The sequence below is a fragment of the Phyllostomus discolor genome, chromosome 4 (genome assembly GCF_004126475.2).
Source record: "Phyllostomus discolor isolate MPI-MPIP mPhyDis1 chromosome 4, mPhyDis1.pri.v3, whole genome shotgun sequence".
Lineage (NCBI taxonomy): Eukaryota > Metazoa > Chordata > Mammalia > Chiroptera > Phyllostomidae > Phyllostomus > Phyllostomus discolor.
This window is the reverse complement of record NC_040906.2, coordinates 39,083,671-39,103,625: the sequence shown is the minus strand read 5'-3', so window position 1 is coordinate 39,103,625 and position 19,955 is coordinate 39,083,671. Positions and strand designations below refer to the sequence as shown.

Here is a 19,955-nt window from a genome sequence, read left to right as displayed (position 1 = left end):
TTAGATTTCATACATTAATCTTGATTCTTAGGCTGCATGGTGGGAAAGATGGAGATGTGGGGTGGGGTGGGTTGAAATGGCCAGGACTGGGGGTGAGGCATGAGCAGAACTTAATTCTCTTTTAACATGACAGTGTTTCAAGTACAGAGAGTATTTGTGCTGTTTGCTCTTGAATGTCACGTCTCCTTACACTTTCCAGTCCTTCTTTAGGTTCTCGAGGCTCTGTGAGGTCGAAGTTCTGGCATTCGAGGCTGAAGCAAACCTCACAGACATGATTGGGTCTGTGTGGGGCTGAGCCGGACATTTAGATCCCTCATTCTAGATGAGTCGCAGTCAGCAATTTGCAGTGCTTTAAATCCATCTGGGCAGAATTTTTGTTTAGTTTCTGTTTGCATGCTTGCTTATTATTTTGTCATAAAGAGAGATGCTCACAGCCGTTCTGATTCTCACCGCCAGGATTGAGAACCCTGGACCCAGACACTAAGTCTCTTTTTGGCCTCTGATTGCAATTTTAATAGCCACAGAATGCTTTCAACTCATGCCAAGTTCACATTTTACACTTGCATATGGACTACATCTAAGCAAAATCTCCAGTTTCTGAATGAGCATGTGATCTTTTAAAACTTGGGTAGAAGTAGGACCTTACATTTATCCAGTTAATTATCAGCTTTTTAGGTTGTTTTGAACTGCTCAGATATTTGTGGTTTCAGCTTATATTTTCTAGGGCTTTCACTATTTTCACAGCTCTGCAATTTTGTGGGCATAGTTCCTCTATGATTGTTTAAATTTGAATAATAAGTTGACAGGGCAGAGCCCAGAAAATAGTTCTGCAGAAGTCCAAAAGAAAATTTGCTTCATAGTGACATAACCTTTGGGGATAATTATTCAACAAATTCCTAATCTGTCCTGGGACTGACAGCAGAGACTGTGTCCGGTGTCACACTCAGTTTGAGAGCACTTACGTCTGCCTCTGACGCACTGGTGCCATTATGATTTAACATCAGACATTGAGATAATACTTTATGGAATCGTTTTATAAATTAAATTTGGCATAGAGTTAAATGTCATGTGATATGTAATAAAAACCTATTTCAATACATATTTAAAATAGATTAGGAAAATTATTACTTTTCTGAGATTAAATGTTTTAAAGATTTTTAATCTCAGTTATTTTAACACACCTATTATTAAATAACAACAGAGGTATAATTTTTTTAAAAATCACAGTTCTAATATGCATTCCACTTTTATTGTTAATATGATAATATTTTTCTGGCAGCAAATTTAAAAAATAAATAAAATCCTTACCAAAATTTCCGATAGTCGTGTTAGACTGGGGGGTCGAGGTGCCATTATGGGCAGGAACAAGCTGGGAGCTGTCATTGTGCACTGGAAAATATACAGTCAGTTACAGGGGGAGGCTCTGTCCCAGGCTCATAAACAAAAGCAGAGCACAGATGTTGTAAGAAAAGCAAGCTTTGAGAAATTTTATTCACATGGCTATGTTAAATTAGTGTGCAGTGGGCCTTTTAAAAAATTACACATATAAAAATAACATTTTCATAAGTAACTTTCTGATTCGTAGTTTAAAAAAAGCATAACATCGAATGTTTAAGTCAATCCTTTAATAAATGTTATGGTCACATAAAACATTGATTTTAGGTGGAAGTTTCCAAAGAACAACTTGCCCTCAAATTTTTATAAACTTAAGGATTTTAGTGGTCCTATGTTTATGCCTTAATGATAATACAGTATTCTCAGGAAAGAAAATTAAATAATGAAATCTAAAAAATACACTGTTGGATTTGTGGAAACAATTTTCCTTGTAGTTAGATTCCTTTGTGTTTATATTTCTAAATACCTGTGTTTAAAATTTTTTTAACATAATGACTAATTTCTATCAGATTTGTATGGCTAAAACAAAAGCTAAGTAAACTTGAACATCCTGTAAGATGTCATATTTTTTAAAACATGCCTATAAATGAACTGAAATCAAATGAGAAATCAGCTTACATGAATCCTCACAGGTGTTCTTGCATTCTTCCAGGGATTCGAAGTTGTTCCTGTTGCCCAGGCACCCGCCGTATATGAAGCTCTCACACTGCTTCGACTGGTTGTTATAAAAATACCTAGGGAAGTAGGCTCGACAGATCCCAACCTCTTCTTTCAAAAAGCAGAAATCTGGCTTATCTAGAAATCATAAAATATCAGAGAACAATGCTCTCTTTTATAAGTAACTTAATTATGTTAATTAAATTGATAAGAAACTAGAAGTGTTGAAGTTGCTTAAGGAATACATATGAACAATTAAAAGTAAATAGCTTTACAATGGCACAATATTAAAATTATTGTATTTACTGTGACATTTAGAATAAGGAAGATGAAACTACTATCATGCATTTTGCTGTTTGAATTTCAGATCCTGAAGTTTTCATAGTAAATTAGCAATGCATTAATTATCAACTGTTTCATGATGTGAGAGAGTAGAAGATACTGAGTTAATTCTACCCTTCGATTGGAAGTATAAAATATTATGGCAAAAATTAGGTTTAATTGTTTTTATTGTTTATGTGTATCAACATTAAGAAAGATCTATAAATATTTCATATTTTTTAGGTGTGAGGTCTCATTAGGGAAAAAGTGTAGTGTGTTGCTTTAATAAGAAATTTCAATGAAAAAAATTGGAGAAGCTTTGAAGGGTGTGGGAGCTTTTTAGAGCTATTCTTAGAAGTTCCTGAATTCTTATGCCGGAATTAATATCTGTGTTAGGCATGATATCCTCCACCTTGGTTTCCTATTTTTCCTCTCCAGTCATTGGAAGGGCTGCAACAGTGCAAAGGCAAAAAGGAAATAGATGTTCAGGGATTGTAGAGGCTTGTGAAAAAGCCTAATACCTATTCTTTGTTAGTGTTCCAGACCAGGCTAAACACAGCTGTCCCAGAAGTTGTGCCACTGTGATTCACTTCAAAAGCTTTGTCTACAAGCATACTCTGTAAATAAGATAACTGAACTTAATTTTTTAAACTGTGATAATCTCAAGAAATATTGAGCTTGGAATTTTCAGCGCAAAGCTTCAAATTCTCCATTTCTCCCCTACAACTATAAAACCATAGTGGTAAAAATGAACCGTAGTATCCTTTTAAATCTTTTCTTTACATTGTTCTTATTGTATTTTTCCACTAACATTTATCCCACCTACACTCTCTTCTACCTCCACCCATCTCCCACTCACCCCCACAATCACCACATTGTTGTCCAACTGGCTGGTTGATCTAAGGCAGCAACACTCACGAGTGTTTTACTGTTAAAAGAGTGTTGTTTAATAATGCTAATGATTTCTGCAACAGTTTCAAGTCTGCAGAAAAACATATCTCCTATGAAACACTGTGTTCTTAAATAAGACATCCTATTGTAATATAGCATAAAATATCTATTTTATATAACTTCTCTATGTTCCATTTAGAAAGTTACTTTGTTATTTATTGATTCTCGTTTCTCAAGATGAATATTACTATTATTTCCATAGTAACAATTTGTAATAGTTAAGTTTAATATGTGGGACAAGAAAACACTCAATTTAATTTGTATAATACCTTTTTTGTAAGACAAAATTACATTTAATTATTGTCCATTTGATTTGTTTTGGTCTTAGTATGTCCTTCTTATGAAATTTTTAATTATCTTAAAGTATATAAGGATTCAGTGTTCAACAAAAAGAAGTAGTAAAAATATTGCATGTAAACAACAGAAAGCAGTGACAAATTATGCTCAAAAGTATAATTAATAACTTCCACTTCTGGAACTTGATATTATTTATCTGAGGCCTGTTCCAGGACATAAATTATTTTTGCTTAGGCCTACAATTTAAAATACTTTTGGTTATAAATCAAGAAATGTATACCTCATCTTTCTCAGATAAAGCAATATTTGTTGTGAATCTGCACACACAATCCTTGCTTTAATTTGAGGCTCAATTAAAATGTATTAACATAGAATGCATACTTTAAGTTCTATACCAACTTCTACAAACCTCACACTTTTCACTCAAATTTTGTTTGAGGCAACATGTTTAACAATTGTCTCAAACTAAACTTTCTTTAAAAAAATCATGCCTCACAATTCTCAGATATATAAAGTAGCATTCATATTGAACCTGTATACAAACACTAAATAATATTGACAAAAGTAATTATTCATTGTGAAATATCTTCACTCACTTTTGCTTATGATTATTGACAACTCAAAGATGTATCCATTCAGGGTAGTACTGGATGAAATTTGCTAACACCACACAATGCTGAGCTTATCAAGGGACTGGAGATCTCAGAACTTATGTAAATGAACAATATCTAAGTCACTTTTTTGGGAGATGTTGAAACGTCACATGTGTGGCTGGCCCTGGAGTGTAACTAATCCTAAATATCATGCTGCATTAGAATACTAGTAAACATAGTTTTAAGCCTTCCCTACCCAAAACTATGCATGTTATTTATAATTTTTCATTTTACCTACTAAAATAAAACATCATTTCAAAGATCACATGGATTTATAATGACCCTCATAGCAGAGAAACCTAAGAATTGAATTTGTAAGTGCCTTAAGTAAACGATGCTAAGGAGCATGCAAACAAATATTCACCTTTTTGCAATGCTGTTTTTGCTTTTCCAGGCCTCTTTGGATAATCTGCAAGAAAATAAGGAATGTATGTGTATCAGTTATTACAATTTATAAAACAATGGGATGAATTTCAGTTTAACAAACTAGGATGATATATTCATTATTATGATAATTATTCTTACATAGAATGTTAATATATTTCTTTTTATTTTGTCTAAATATTACATTATTTTAATTATTGCAACCACAAAGCCATCTCATTTTGTCATAATAATGTCTCAAAATCTGTGCTAAAAGTTTCAATACATTTACAAAAGACAAGAATTCATGCTGAACTATCCCAAATACCTGTGATTACCATAGTTATTTATAAATAATGTGAAATGTGCTATTAACTCAAACTGCCTACTTTGCATATAAAAACAGATAACTTCTATGGATTTGAAAATACAATATAACTTAGTAACAATATGAAAAGTTGGGTTCAGTGAAGTCTACATGGATCAGTGTGGATGGTATTTCTTTTCTACAGTATTCCAAAGTTCCTAAGAGAATGATTTAACTTTATGCATGTATTTCTGATCTCTAACGAAGCTCAGAATTTGCTAATTAGTAGCTAGGGACAGGCTTAAAGTGGCTTCTCAGATTCCTTATCTTGACAGGGGCAGCTATGATGCTGCTGTATCAATAAAGTTCAACTCGATGTGACTAACAAGGTTTTTCTCGCCAACTCATAGCTTCTGGATTGCAAGCACTTCATTGCAGATATAAAAAACTGGTCTGCCAACCTAAATGTTTTTCTTCCATTTTTTTATTATGAAAAAGCACATAGGATAATAAATGGGGCTTAACATATTGTATAATGACCAATATAGAAAAATAAAAAACAATAGTGAACATGAATGCTGAAAACAGGAAAAAATGTAAAAGATTCCTTGAAATGTTAACATGGCTTAAACTTATTTTTTTCTAAATTATCAAATCTATGATGAGATCTTGTAGCCCTAAAAGGTTATTATCTCCCAGGGTATAAGTGTCCTCAAAAACCTACCTCCTATACATTTTTCTTTGCACTCTTGCAGACTTTCAAATTGATTCTCATTTCCTTCACATCCCCCATATATAAATTCTTCACACTGTCGAGTGAAAATATTGAAAAAAAATCTCTTCAGCATTGCTCTGCATGGGCCTTTATCCGCTTTATATGCACAGTATGAATGTGCAAGTCTCAGTGGTGGTAACTCGGTATCTACAAAGTAAAACATAAGAACTATAACATATAATCTCTATCAATATGGTGATAATGCTCTTTGCTTTCTTTTTACTTCCTTTTTAATATATCCTAACTTTAAGGAAAGGTACAATAAACTAGGCTGAAATAAGGAACCATAAAAATATACTTATAGCTATCAAAAAGGTAGATAAAGTTTGTAAATTCACCAAATGAGACAGGTTTTATCAACTACTGAATTTTAATAATTGATTAATAATCAACTATTATAGGAAAATGTAGAATAATTGTTGATTATTATTCAACTACTAAAAGAAAAGGTATTTTTTCCAGACTCTTGCTATTGTTTACACCTGTACCAGGTGACTGGCATGGAGTTAAGCAGTGATTATAAGGTAACTGATGTGTTGACATTACAAATAGAGACCTCTTTTTTAATTCAGCCACATTTAAGGGCAGTTGTTAATGGACAATTCTTTGAATTCCCCTCCCTAACCCACAACTGTGTCACTTTTTACACACACAAATCTCTTTAAAAGCAACAGTGTATTTATATTCATATATGTATGTATATATCATGCTGTATTAAACCATCCCCTAATTATGAAAATTTAAGTGTTTGATCTATCTATCTCATTGTAAATTCTTCTTACTTGTCATGGTTCTTTCAATGTCTCATAATATTGAAAACACTTAATACTTTCTATGTTTTCAAATATAATGAAGCAATTCTTTTGCTTTGAGTTATACTTTTATTTCCTAAGTATTCAGTCACTTAGTTTTCATTACAGAAGAATTTCCTGAACTGGGAAGGAGTGATTTGTACATAGAGAAAACTCAACTGAAATTTTTAAATTTGATTTTTATCAAATATAACAATAGTAGAAGCCTAATTTTTAAAAATTGCATTTGTTTACAGAATGTGTCAGTTAAGACAGACACTGGAAATTGTGATTGGTACAAAATGACAAACCAATTTGTCCTTCAGGGGGCAGCAGTATTATATCAAATTAAAACTAAGTATGAATGTCTTCAAAAGTGTTTCAATGCATAATAAAACAATTTCATTTGAAATAAGGAAACATGAATGCATGCAACTTTAATATTTTTTATGTAAAATATTTTTAAAACATAATGTAAAAGATCTTTGTGAATGTATGATCATCTAGAAAGAAAATCAGTTTTAAATTTCCTGTAGTTTCAGAACTGAATTTTTTAAAGAAAAAATATGTATGTCATAAAAGTTAGATTAGATACTTTCATTAAATCTCTCCTACCCTTCATATTTTTGTCCGATTAATCTTGAATTGATGTCAAGTTCTAGCCACATTTAAGTAATGTTAAAACTATAACAAAACAACAGAAATCTTATTTTTAATTTTCTTTATGAGTCATAAAGTGATAAGTATGCCTTGCAATCTTGGAGTGGTTAAAATATAGCTTTATATACATAAACTTGTAGTATTGTACTATTTGATTCACTTGATGATTTATATGAACATGTACATAGCTTTTAATTTTTAAAAAAATCTGAGTTAATTTACAAAATGCCATATCACACATTTGATTAATTTGTTAACTGAACTGACTATTCTTTTAAATTAAAATACACTGAACAGAAATTATAGAACAATAAACTTTCAGGCCTAAATTTTAATACAGCAGATAACATATAACAGATTTATTATAACACATATATCTTTATCTACAAAAGATAGCACCCAAACCTATGTTGCCATATATATTCAGAAAAACTGTTTCTTATAAATCAATAATTTATATTATGTTCATTCTCATTGATAATACCTCTACTTTCACTAAATATTTTTGATCATTATGCCAAATCTTTTCTTTTACATTGGCTGTGTTAAGGATGTACTCACCCCAAGTACAATCTGCTATTTAGTAGTTTTGCCATCAGGTGGCAGCAGTGCACCATAACAGTGAAATGGTATAGCCTAGTTGTGATACCAATAGATACACTGTTAATAATAGCAGCTAATGTTTACTAAGTGATTACTATGCTTCAGACATTTTGTAATTATGTCATTTAATTATCACAACAAACTTATTGGTTAGGTATTATTATCTTCATTGTAAAGATTATAAAATCACACTGAAGAAATTAATTGTTCAATTCACGCCTTAAGTGATGACTTTTGAATTATCCCATGGAGTTTTATAGCCCATTTTGCAGACATTCTTGATGACTGAGAGATATCATCACAGATCTGTGTGACTGAGACTCATAAATTAAAAAAAAGCTTTTAATGATGAACATAGGTGTTGATTTTACAGCAATTTCATGAGAAACACTAAGAATTAACTCATTATTAACTCATCATTCATCTTTATGTCTTAATGTATGTCTCTTACATGAATCCTGAATTTTCCACAGTGGGCATGTGACCCACACTTGAACTCAGCGACCCTGCACAGAGAGAGGACCCAGTACTGTGCTGGTCCACCAAAAAGGAATGAAAGTCCATCTTGTTTTCATTTCACTTTGGATAAACCCTTTGAAAGTCAACAATCTTGTGTTAACCATGTGCCAGACACTGTGCTGTCTTGGCAGAATAGATAGTAGTAAGCATTTTAGGTGGCAACAGTGCCCTTTGTACATCATGCAGACAGTAGGGATTTACTCATATAAATATTCATGAAGTTCATGGTGCTCTGCAAGTGTATAAGGAGACTCTTAAGCTTGTCCAAAGGGGTCAGGAATAACTTTCCTGAGACTTAACACTGAGAGGAAGACAGTGTTGACAGTGACAAAGATTGATCATAGGTGGTGGAACTAGAACACACATACAGGGCAATGTCATAGGAATTTAATGTGATGCAGCCAAATAAATACAAATATGGCTTATATATAACCATTTTTGTAGTTGAGTGTTTTATTTTATGTCTCACCATCTGTGGATTATAATCTTACTCTCCTGTCCCCTGTCCTGGAATGTTAGATGGAAGGCACCTGATAACATCTGGGGATATGTAGTGTTCGTGACTGTGAGAATGCTCAGTCTCCTGGATGTGTTTGGGAACCTAGAGCTTAAGGCAACTTCCTAGGAATCTTCATGTTGCTGTACTCCCTGACTGAAAGGTCAAATTTCTCTGGAAAGGAAGAGCATAGGCACGTACTCTTTGCTTTTTCTGTGTCAGAAAATGAGTCAGATGTTTTTTGCAGTTGATATAACAACCACAAGAACGTAGTTAATTATATCACTTATTTATAGATTAGAACACTGGAGTCAGGGAGTTTATACGACTCATCTAATTTTGCAAAGCTACTATGTGGCAAACCACACATGCAAGCTTAGGTCTGTCTGATTCCACATTTTATAAAAGATAACTTGACCTTCTCTAAAAATTCTCTGCTAATCTGCTTTCTCTCAATCTAAGGGAATTTTTTAAAGCTTATCACTACTGTTTTTATTATCATCATTTTTGTATTTTGGAGAAGTTTATTCTTTAAAAATTTTTTTATTGTTGTTCACTACAGTTGTACCCATTTCCTCCCATTGCTCGCCCCTGCCGGGCCTACCCCCACCTCCCACATTCAATCCTCTCCCTCTGTTGTCTTTGTCCATAGGTCCTTTTTACATGTCCCTTGACTTGGCCCTGCCCCTTCTGTTCTATTTCATCCTCCCTGCCGGGTGGACTGATTAAACATAATCTACCATTGACTTAGAAGAGGAGCAGTAAAATCTTGTACATTTTTCTATTAAGTGATAGTATACCATTTCAATTAAATAGTATAATTCTATAAAAGGACAGCATGACCTTGGCGTAATGTGATAAATGGTATTTCCAAAACTGAATTGATCCAGATGTGGGATCATATTATTACAAGGTTAATTAAAAACGAAACAACCAAACCCTGATAAGACTGCACAGCTAGCCAGTTAAGTGGCCTTCAAGTCTAGCTTTAAAATAAAAATATTTCTCTTATGCAGCTGTGTTTGGTCTGGATTTATCCAGAGATCTAAACTTTGGCCTAATTAGTGGTAGGTTAATTCTGGTTTCTTGGTCGACTGTGGCAACAATTTCAGGAAATTCTTGGTTAATTGGCATGCAATTTCTCAGTCTAACTGAGGGATATTGGACTAGGTAAATATTGGGAATACTTGGACCCACTTACCTCTCACTTCCCAAGGTGGGGTTGCCTGGTTTTTCACTGTGGGAGCTTAGTTTACCCTCCACATTCCTTCTCTACCCAACCTCCAGAATGTTAAATCCCTTTGAGAAATGAACCAAATGAGGGATTGGAACCCATCTGAAAATGACCAAATTCCAACCAAATTTGAATGCTTTTTTTAGATTTTATTTATTTATTTTTAGAAAGAGGGGAAGGGAAGGAGAAAGAGGAGAGAAACATCAATGTGTGGTTGTCTCTCATGTGCTCCGTACTGGGGATCTGGCCCACAACCTAGGCATGTGCCCTGTTTGGGAATTGAACTGGTGACCCTTTGGTTCACAGGCCAGTGCTCAATCCACTGAGCTACACTAGCCAGGGTCAAATTCCTATTTTTGTAAGGCACATTATGGCTTTTACTTTATTAAATAGTGTTTCATCTTTAAAATATATATATATATACTATATGTGTATACATGTACATATATGTGTATATGTGTGTGTGCGCATGTGTATGTATATATGTATTTGGTGCCATATAACAATAAGCCTTTGTTTTTCATTCCTGGGTAGGATTTGAGTGACCCTGTTGATCCTAACTGGGTTTGCTCTCACCTACTGGTTAGCTGGGCTCTTCTGGCATTGGTCTGCGTGGGTGGCTAGGTTTCAGGCTGTGGGTCTGACCACTGCAGATCTTCAGATCTGCCCCAAAGAAGTGATGTAGCATGTACCACTTGGTCACTTCTGCATGCTCAGGTCTCCCATTGCCGAGCTTAGATGAGTTCCCTTCCTCCGTGTGTCAACAGCAGCACCTTGTGCATGCCTCCAGCACTTCCTTTAATGCCTTATACTGAAATCACCTGTGTACCCCCTTGTCTCCTGTGTGACACTGAGATTCTTGAGAACCTGGGCTCAGTCTTCATTGCTTCCCTAGTACCTACCAGTTTCAGGCACCAGTATGTATTCAATCTTTATTCAAGGAAAGTGCACTGAACACAATCACTTTAAACAGCTGTGAGAGATACACGATAAGAATGTATTTATGAAAATCGTTTGTACCTTACAAGCAAACCTACAAATACAAGCTATCACTTTATTCATAATCTCCACCATTACTAATGATGCGAGTTTTCTATCAGTTTAGTAGTTTACCACAAAATATTACTTTAAGAAAAAATAAGTCTACAATAATAATCACTTTACAGTCTTTCCATTGTTCTGTTGTTTTACCGTTAATTTTCATTTTTGAATGTGTAGCTTTTGGGATTAGAACTGACTTCTGCCCAGATCTTTGGTGTCCTGCTTGACTAGATTCTCTGACTAGATTGGACTCATCTGGGAATTTTTCATTTCATTTCATTTCATTTCATTTATGTTATTTTATTATTTTATTTTATTTTACTTATTGTTCAAGTACAGTTTTCTGCCTTTTACCCCCATCCCAGCCTGCCCCCCAGTCCTCCCCACCTACCTCCCATTTCCACCCCACCCTTGTTATTGTCCATGTGTCCTTTATACTTGTTCCTGTAAACCCTTCCCCTTTTCCCCTGAAATTCCCTCCCCTCTCCCCTCTGGTCACTGTCAGCATGTTCTCTCTTTCAGTGTCTTTGGTTATATTTTGCTTGTTTGTTTGTTTTGTTGATTAGGTTCCTGTTAAAGGTGAGATCATATGGTATTCGTCCTTCACTGCCTGGCTTATTTTGCTTAGCATAAAGCTCTCCAGTTCCATCCATGCTGTTACAACGGGTAGGAGCTCCTTCTTTCTTTCTGCTGCATAGAATTCCATTGTGTAGATGTACCCTAGTTTTTTGATTCATTAATTTACTGATGAGGACCTAGGCTGCTTCCAGCATTTGGCTATTGTAAATTGTGCTGCTATGAACATTGAGGTGCATACATTCTTTTGAATTGGTGTTTCAGGGTTCTTAGGATATAATCCTAGAAGTGGAATTGCTGGGTCAAAAGGAGATCCGCTTTTAGTTTTCTGAGGAAGTTCCATACTGTTTTTCATAGTGGCTGTACCAGTCTGCAATCCCACCAATAGTGCATTAGGGTTCCCTTTTCTCCACAACCTCTCCAACACTTGTTTGTTGATTCGTTCATGATGGCTATTCTGACCATTGTGAAGTGGTATCTCATTGTGGTTTTAATTTGCATCTCTCTGATAGCTAGCAATACTGAGCATTTTTTCATGTGTCTCTTATTTGGCAATATAAAGACAAAGAGAGAAAGAGAGAGAGAGGTAGTGAGAGAGAATGGCTGAAACCTCCAATATCTGTGGTTTCCTTTTTCTTCTCACACTTGTCCAGCAAAGAATGACAATGAAGTTTGTAGAGTTGTTTGTTGAGCATATTTCTTCTCACAATTTTCCAGAGAGAACTCAATGTTTAATGTTATAGGCTGCAAAAAAAGTCGCTCTTGCTAACATGACTTTTTTGTGGACAAAGGTTTTGTTTGTTTGTTTGTTTTGACACATCACATCATATATATTTTCTAAGAAAAATGTCACTTTGACAAAAACTAATTTTCCTATACAATGGGGAAAAGCTATATGAAATATTTGGATTACAATTGAGAGCTTTGACTAGTTTAAAAGAAGAATGCTTCTAACATTTTACCTGGGATGCTGGAATATTCATCTGCCTCAGAATTAAGATCTTCATCTTCCTCAGCATTAAGAGGGAGAGAGGCACAAGTAAGCAGCAGACATACGGAAACCCAAAAAATTGGTTTTGTCTTCATCATTCAAATCACCTCTGAAATAAAAACGAAGATATATCTGATAAATAATGAGTTAATGTGGAATCACCAGTAGACTCGTAGGAATCATATGTATGCCTCCAAATGTACATTTTTTACCTCTAATAGGTATTCTCATATATCTTTGTCCACAAATTCCATGAAATACATAAATATATCAAATAATTCTCAAGTACACAAGTCATTTCGCAACCTTAAAATTACCAATTAAAGTGGCAATAATTAAGAGACATGGCTAATTGCTGGTCAACATAGCTAAGTAAGGATTATGATCCATTTCACATGCAATTCTATTTGCCACATCTTCCTCACAGCTAATATTCTTTTTCAGTTAGTAATAATTATATTTTGATTTTTCTTGCATTTTCTATTATTTTATTAATTCAACTTTCAATTCCTGATCTGTCTTTCCCTTTTGTTTGGTCCTTTTTTAAAAAAGAAGCACCATGTAGGGATTGACTGTGGGAGCAGAGGGTGGGCCGGATAGAGGATGTGGCAAACCGGGTGATATTGGGACAATTGTAATAGAATAACAGTACTAAAAAGTTAATAAAGGAAAAAGAAATACATTCCAAATTTTCATCTTTGTTTCCTTACAATACACTTCTGTTTTATTTTTAAAATAATTTGTTGTGATGGCATTGGTTCATAAAACCATGCAGGTTTCCAGTGTATGACCACTCTCCTAACCAAGTCCTCTATGAGATTGCAAACAGAGATGCTGAAAAAGGAATGTCTAACATTCCAGTGGTCCTTCATCCCAGGTCTTCCACTCTCAAATTTGGGGATGTATCTGGTTCAAAAATTTCATAGAAAAGTGACTTTAAGGGATTAGCCTACACTCTAAGGGAAACACATTTCAGCAGCAGACTGATGTTTCCTGTTTCAAAATGATTTAAAGATCAATGACAAAAAGTAATGGAAAAGTGCCTTTAAATGTTTTTAAAAGGTCATTTTTTCTTTGAGTTTGAAGGTGAATGGAAATGTGTAATGTTCATGCAGCACTGCAGGAAGAGAAAGGGAAGGAGCATGTGCACATGATGGCCACTCATCCTGTGATAGTAAGCCAGAATGGAAGGACAACTCTTGCCAGTGAACAACTGCAGAGCAGACATCCCATCAGAAACAAGTTAAAGAACTCTCTGTTTATGTATGTAGTGAATACACGTACAATATACACCGTTAAGGTGTGGGGAGTAATAACGTCATAAATGCCATTTGCTTTCAGCTTCACTTAATCACTAATGAATTTATAACCTATTTTCCTGCAACAGTTTGAAAATGTTAAGATGTATTTGAATTTTAGTGAGAAGCAGTGTTATTATATCCCTTGTAAACTGTATCATAGCTACTTGAATCCACAAATATACATGTATGTATATGTGTGCATATATATATATGTGTGTATATATATATTTGAAGATTCTACCAGCTAAACTTGTAATGTTTATCTTATTTTTGAAAAGCATTTTTCAGCAACTCTTCTGTTTCCACCGGATTTTTTAGATATATAACCCTGTTACGCTTTGAGGGTTAAATGCATGTCTTTCGATCCCATGGCTTAGGGAGCAGGCTGAGATGGGTGCCTGCTGAAGAACATGATGAGGACTTGGTACCTAAATCCATCAAGTTACTCTCTTTAAAAATGATGAGGTGGCCTAGAGTACTGTCCAATTTTAGTTGTGTAGACATCCCTTGGTTGTAAGGATCAGCTGGGACACTGTAGATCAAAAGGCCATAAACTGATTCATCCTAGGGAAGGTGGAACAATCTAGAACTAGAAAGGCAGGTTTGAAGCTGGATCTCAGAAACGTCTAGTGTCAGGGACCTGAACACCACCATTGCTCTTGCACTTAGATAATAATAACTGAGTGATGCACAGCATGCAGTGGGTTTTTGGTGGTGGTTTTGGTCTTACTTCACCTCATGATGATCTGCCTGAAAATACACTGACTTTGAAAGCCATTAAGTGGATGTAACCAATAAGTCAGTATCTCAGCATCCACCAGTTTAAAAATATAATCAGTGTATTTTATTTACTGTTTGACTTATATTTTCCTACTTTAAAACTTATTTACTTCATCTTTTCTACATAAACATAGTTCTTACTATTTTACTTACTTTCCATTTGATTGATATTTTATTGCCCAAACAACTATAGCATTACTTGCAAAGGTACTTGCAAATGTTTTCATTTAAATTTTATAACGGTTCAATAATACAACTCTTATGTTTTATTTAAAGTTTTCTAACACAGAAGCTTAATGAAGTTCATGGATAGCACAGGAATGGTGATTAATCACTGGCTTGGTATATTTATAATACCAGCGTGTTAATTAGTTAAACCTACAGTCAGGTGCAATTTTGTACCTGGTTTCTTTCAAACATCTCCCTCAAAAAACCGTTTGTTATGTGTGACATGTCAAGATAAGTTGTGACAGTTCAGTCAAAAGTGCTCTAGACATTTATTTAAATTTATGTACTATAGAAAAGCAATTTGTTTTAAAGAAAATTTAACAGATGTATTGTAAGTGTCTTCTTCAAAAATCAAGGAAGATCATAATGACAATGCCTTTCTCAAGGAACAAAAAAACTCCCAAATACACAACTTTATGCCTCAAGGAACTAGAAAAACAGTTCCCAAAGTTAGTAGAATAAAGGAAATAACAATGATTAGAGCAGAAATAAATGAAATAGAGACAAAAGACAACATAGATCAATGATTCTATGAGCTAGTTCTTTGAAAAGGTAAGTAAAATTGATAAGCCTTTAGCTAGATTCACCAAGAAAAAAAGAGAGAGGACTCAAATAAATAAAAACAAAAATAAAAGAGATGTTATAACTGATGCCACAGAAATATAGAGGATAATAAAACTGCTATGAATAATTATATACCAACATAAATTCCTAGAAAAAAATCAACCTTCCAAGACTGAGTCATGGTGAAATAGAATATCTGAGCAGAACAATTACTAGTAAGAACATGGTATCAGTACTCATAAGCATCCCAACAAGCAAAAGTCCAGAACCAGATGACTTCACTGGTGAATTTTATCAAACATTCAAAGAAGAATTAATACCAACTTTGCTCAAACTTTTCCAAAAACATAGACAAGAAGAGAACTCTCCCAAACTTATTTTATGAAGCAAACATTACCCTGATATAAAAACTAGACAAGGACAACAAAAGGAAAGAAAACTACAGGTCAATATCCCTAATCAATATAGATGCAAAATTCCTCAACAAAATACTGGCAAACCAAACTCAACCATATATTAAAAAGACTATACAGCGTAATTAAGTGGGGTTTATTCCAGAAGTGTAAGGATACTTCAACATCCAAAAATAAGTCAATGTGACACATTACATTAACAAAATAAAGGATAGAAATCATATATATGATCATATCAATGGATGCACACAAATTATTTTTAAAAATTGAGCGTATATTTATGATAAAAACTCTCAACAAAATGAATATAGAGGGAACATACTTTAACACAAAAGTGGCTGGCAAACCCACAGCTAACATCATACTCAATGGTGAAAAGCCGAGAGCATTTCCTCTAAGAGCAGGAACAATGCAAGGATGATCAATCTTGTTACTTCTATTCAACATAATATTGGAAGTACTAGCCAGAGCAAGTAGGCAAGAAAAACAAATAAATGGCATCCAACATGGAAAGGAAGAAGTAAAACATTCATAACTTGCAGATGACATATTATATATAGAAAACCCTAAAGACTTTCAAAACCCTAAGAACAAATAAACAAATTCAGTCAAGTTGCAAGATACAGAATCTATGCACAAAAATCTATTGCACTTTTGTACACTAATAACAAACTAACAGGAAGAAATAAAAAAGTAATTCCACTTATAATTTCATCAAAAATAACATATTTAGAAATAAACTTAACCAAGGATATGAAAAGATATTGAAAACTACAAGACATTAATAAAAGAAACTGAAGAAAACAAAAATAAATGGCAAGATATTCTGTGCTTGTGCACTGGAAGAATCAATATTATTAAAATGTCCATAATATGCAAAGCAATCTATAGATTCAATGCAATTTCTAACAAATTCTAATGCCATTACAAAAGTGCAACAAGTAATCTTACAATTTGTGTGGAATGGCAAAAATCTCCAATAACTAAATCTTGAGAAAGAAGGACAAAGCTGAAGGTGTTATGCTCCCTGATTTCAAACCATATTACAAATCTATGGTAATTAAAACAGCATGATTTTGGCATAAAAATTGACACATAGATAGATAACACAGAATGGAGAGTCCAAAAATAAAGCCACACATGTATGGTCTATTAATTCATAATAAAGGAGCCAAGAATATACCATAGGGAGTGGACAGTCTTTTTATGTAGGAGAAACTCAGCAGCCACATGTAAAAGAATGGAACTGGACCACTATCTTACACCATACACTCAACTCAGTACAAAAATCAACTCAAAATGGATTTAAGTCTTAAACATAAGAACTAAAACCATAAACCTCTTAGAAGAAGACCTAAGTGGAAGCCCTTTGAATGGGTTTTGGCAATGATTCTTTGAAGTTAACACCAAAAGCAAAAGCAACAAAAACAAAAATAAATAAGTGGGGCTATGTCATACTACACAGCTTCTGCACAACAAAGGAAACCATCAACAAAATGAAAAGATAACCTACTGCATGGGAGAAAATATTTGCAAATTGTCCATTTGAAAAGGGGCTAATATTCAAAAGCACATAAAGAATTCAGACAACTCAATAACAAAAATACAAACAGTCTGACCAGAAAATGAGCAGAAGATTTGAATAAACATTTTTCCAAAGAAGACATACAGGTGGCCAACAAGTACATGAAATGATGCTCAATATCATTAATCATCACTGAAATGCAAATCAAAACTATGGGTTATCACCACACACCTGTATAATAATGGTTATTATCAAAACCACAATGTTGGAGGCCATCCAAGAACCGACCCTTGACACAGTCAGGATGGATGAGACGTGTCTGCACAGCAGAAGCGGCTCTCCTGTCTATTTCTTCCCATATGCCTGTCCCTATTAGCATCAGGTGGTGAGGTTTTTGTACACCTGTGCTTTATAACAAAAAACCTTGCACGATGCCTCTGATTCTGCATGAAATTACTTGCTGACCACTAACTAGAAGCCCCTAATAATCCTAATGCTGCCCACTCCCCCCACCTGGAAAGTTAAGGATAGATTTAAACTATGGAAGGACTAGCTGCCAGAACGCTGGAAGAGGCCATTGCTAGGAATGTCTAGGGAGTCACCATTCAAAAGTTCAAGATTTATTAGAACCACTGCCTTTCCCATGCCCTGGGCAGGAGCAGTTATTGATGGGATCAGGTAAATAGAGGAGGAAGGAGTTTTAATTTAAATATAATAATCTTAGTACATAGAAACATAATATGCCCCCCCCGCTAGATACATAGTTAATAGATCTAGGCAAAAAATCATTTAATTTAGACAATCTAATTTTTATAAACAATAATTAACTTTTAAATCACTCCTTGTACCCCTTTCATTTAGACCAATCTATAGAAACTTAGTAGATATTTAATTATAATCAGCATTTGAAAGTTTGTGCTCGTATGGCTTCGTTGGCTATCTGATTAATGACCCTGTGGTCAAAATAACCTTTGTTTAATATGGTTGATCTGTGGGACTTCCTGTACTTTTCAGTTATTTCTTTGTTTAACATGATTGATCTGTAAAATCTTCTGTAGTTTTTGAAGTTATTTCTATGGTAACCATTTCTGTTTTAATAATCACACTATGCATTGAATGTTGTATAACCTCCCCTATAAAAATAAAGATTGATTTTTCTGGGTGAGTCAGTCAGGTCTAGAGAGCCTGGCTGTCCTCCGGCACCACATCTGGTGGCTGTCACGTTTTGCCTGAGCTGTTCCTCCTTCAGGGACCCGGAGACCCACCGAGGCTGAACCCCAACACCACAAGATATAGTAAGAGTTGAAAAGGATGTGGGGGAAAAGGAACCCTTGTGCACTGTTAGTGGGAATGTAAACTGGTATGGCCACTATGCAAAACAGTATGCAAATTACACAAAAATTTAAAAATATGACTACCATGTTATCCAATATTTCCGCTTTTGAGTATTTATCTAAAGAAAATAAAAACATTAATTTGAAAAGTCCTATGTGTTCCCATGTTCATAGCAGCATTATTTATAATAACCAAGATAAGAAAACAACCTAAGTGTTCATTGATGATGAATAAAAAATGTGTGTGTACACGTATACACACACACACATATGACATTATGCTAAGTCAAATTAATCAGACAGGGAAAGACAAATGCTATATGATCTCACTAATATATGAGATAAAAAAATTAAACACATAGATTCAGAGAACAAATTGGTGGTTACCAGAGGCAGGGAGTTGGGGTGGAAGAAATGGGTGAAAAGGGTATAAATTTATTTTTAAAAATATGTGTTTAATATAGTTTATGGATAGGTTGAGGTTAGGAAGAATTTGGAATATGCTTGAGATATAAAATTAACAAAGATTATTTTCTCCTAGAAAATTTTGTGGTTTTTAGCCTGGAGGTGAGATTAGAGAAAGTCTGTCAGTTGGGAGAGTTGTTTTTCTCTAATTTGTACTTGGCAGGGTTAATTATATGACCATGTTTTGATAATTATTAAAGCAAGAAAGAAGGAGGTATAACAGGATGCAAGTTGCCTATCAAACATTATTAAGAAATTTCCAGAAAAATATTATTTGCAATTTCACCATTTATTTATGATATTAATATTCTCAAGAGAACTTGTGAAAGAAAGAGAAGTCCTCTGTATAAATCTACGAAGTGAGGAGCCAACAATGAAAAAGGGATCCGGGTCCATTGGGGCCAGAAATGTTTTTGTAATTTGACTTTGGTGACTGGAAAGAAAGGAGCAGCTCAAAGGAATGGCAATGGATATTGATGTGGCCAAGGACGTATGACGGATTCAAAGAGCAAAAAGGCTCACAGATTTTGGGAAAGATGAATAATAAGCTACAAATATAGCATTAGATTTCTAGTACCTCATTTTGGAAAATACATGATACGAGTTGTAGACAGTTACTGATCTATCATTAATTTGGGGGTGCACTCTCCTTATTTCATCATTTTTAAATTAATCTGTGAAATCACATATTGTGTTTATGTATATATGATTAGCA

The 19,955-nt window shown here is 34.2% G+C and overlaps 1 protein-coding gene across 1 annotated transcript in view; it reads right to left on the bottom strand.

Moving 5' to 3' along the window:
• The window catches only part of TFPI (tissue factor pathway inhibitor), a 50,050-nt gene that overhangs the window by 16,584 nt on the left and 13,511 nt on the right, over positions 1-19,955 (bottom strand). The window contains exons 2-6 of the mRNA XM_036023198.1: positions 12,602-12,737; positions 5,669-5,866; positions 4,639-4,683; positions 2,014-2,190; positions 1,309-1,389 (exon numbers count right to left, since the gene is read on the bottom strand). Coding sequence (XP_035879091.1) covers positions 1,309-1,389; positions 2,014-2,190; positions 4,639-4,683; positions 5,669-5,866; positions 12,602-12,728 — 628 coding nt within the window. The 5' untranslated portion in view covers positions 12,729-12,737. The remainder of the gene's footprint in view (positions 1-1,308; positions 1,390-2,013; positions 2,191-4,638; positions 4,684-5,668; positions 5,867-12,601; positions 12,738-19,955) is intronic.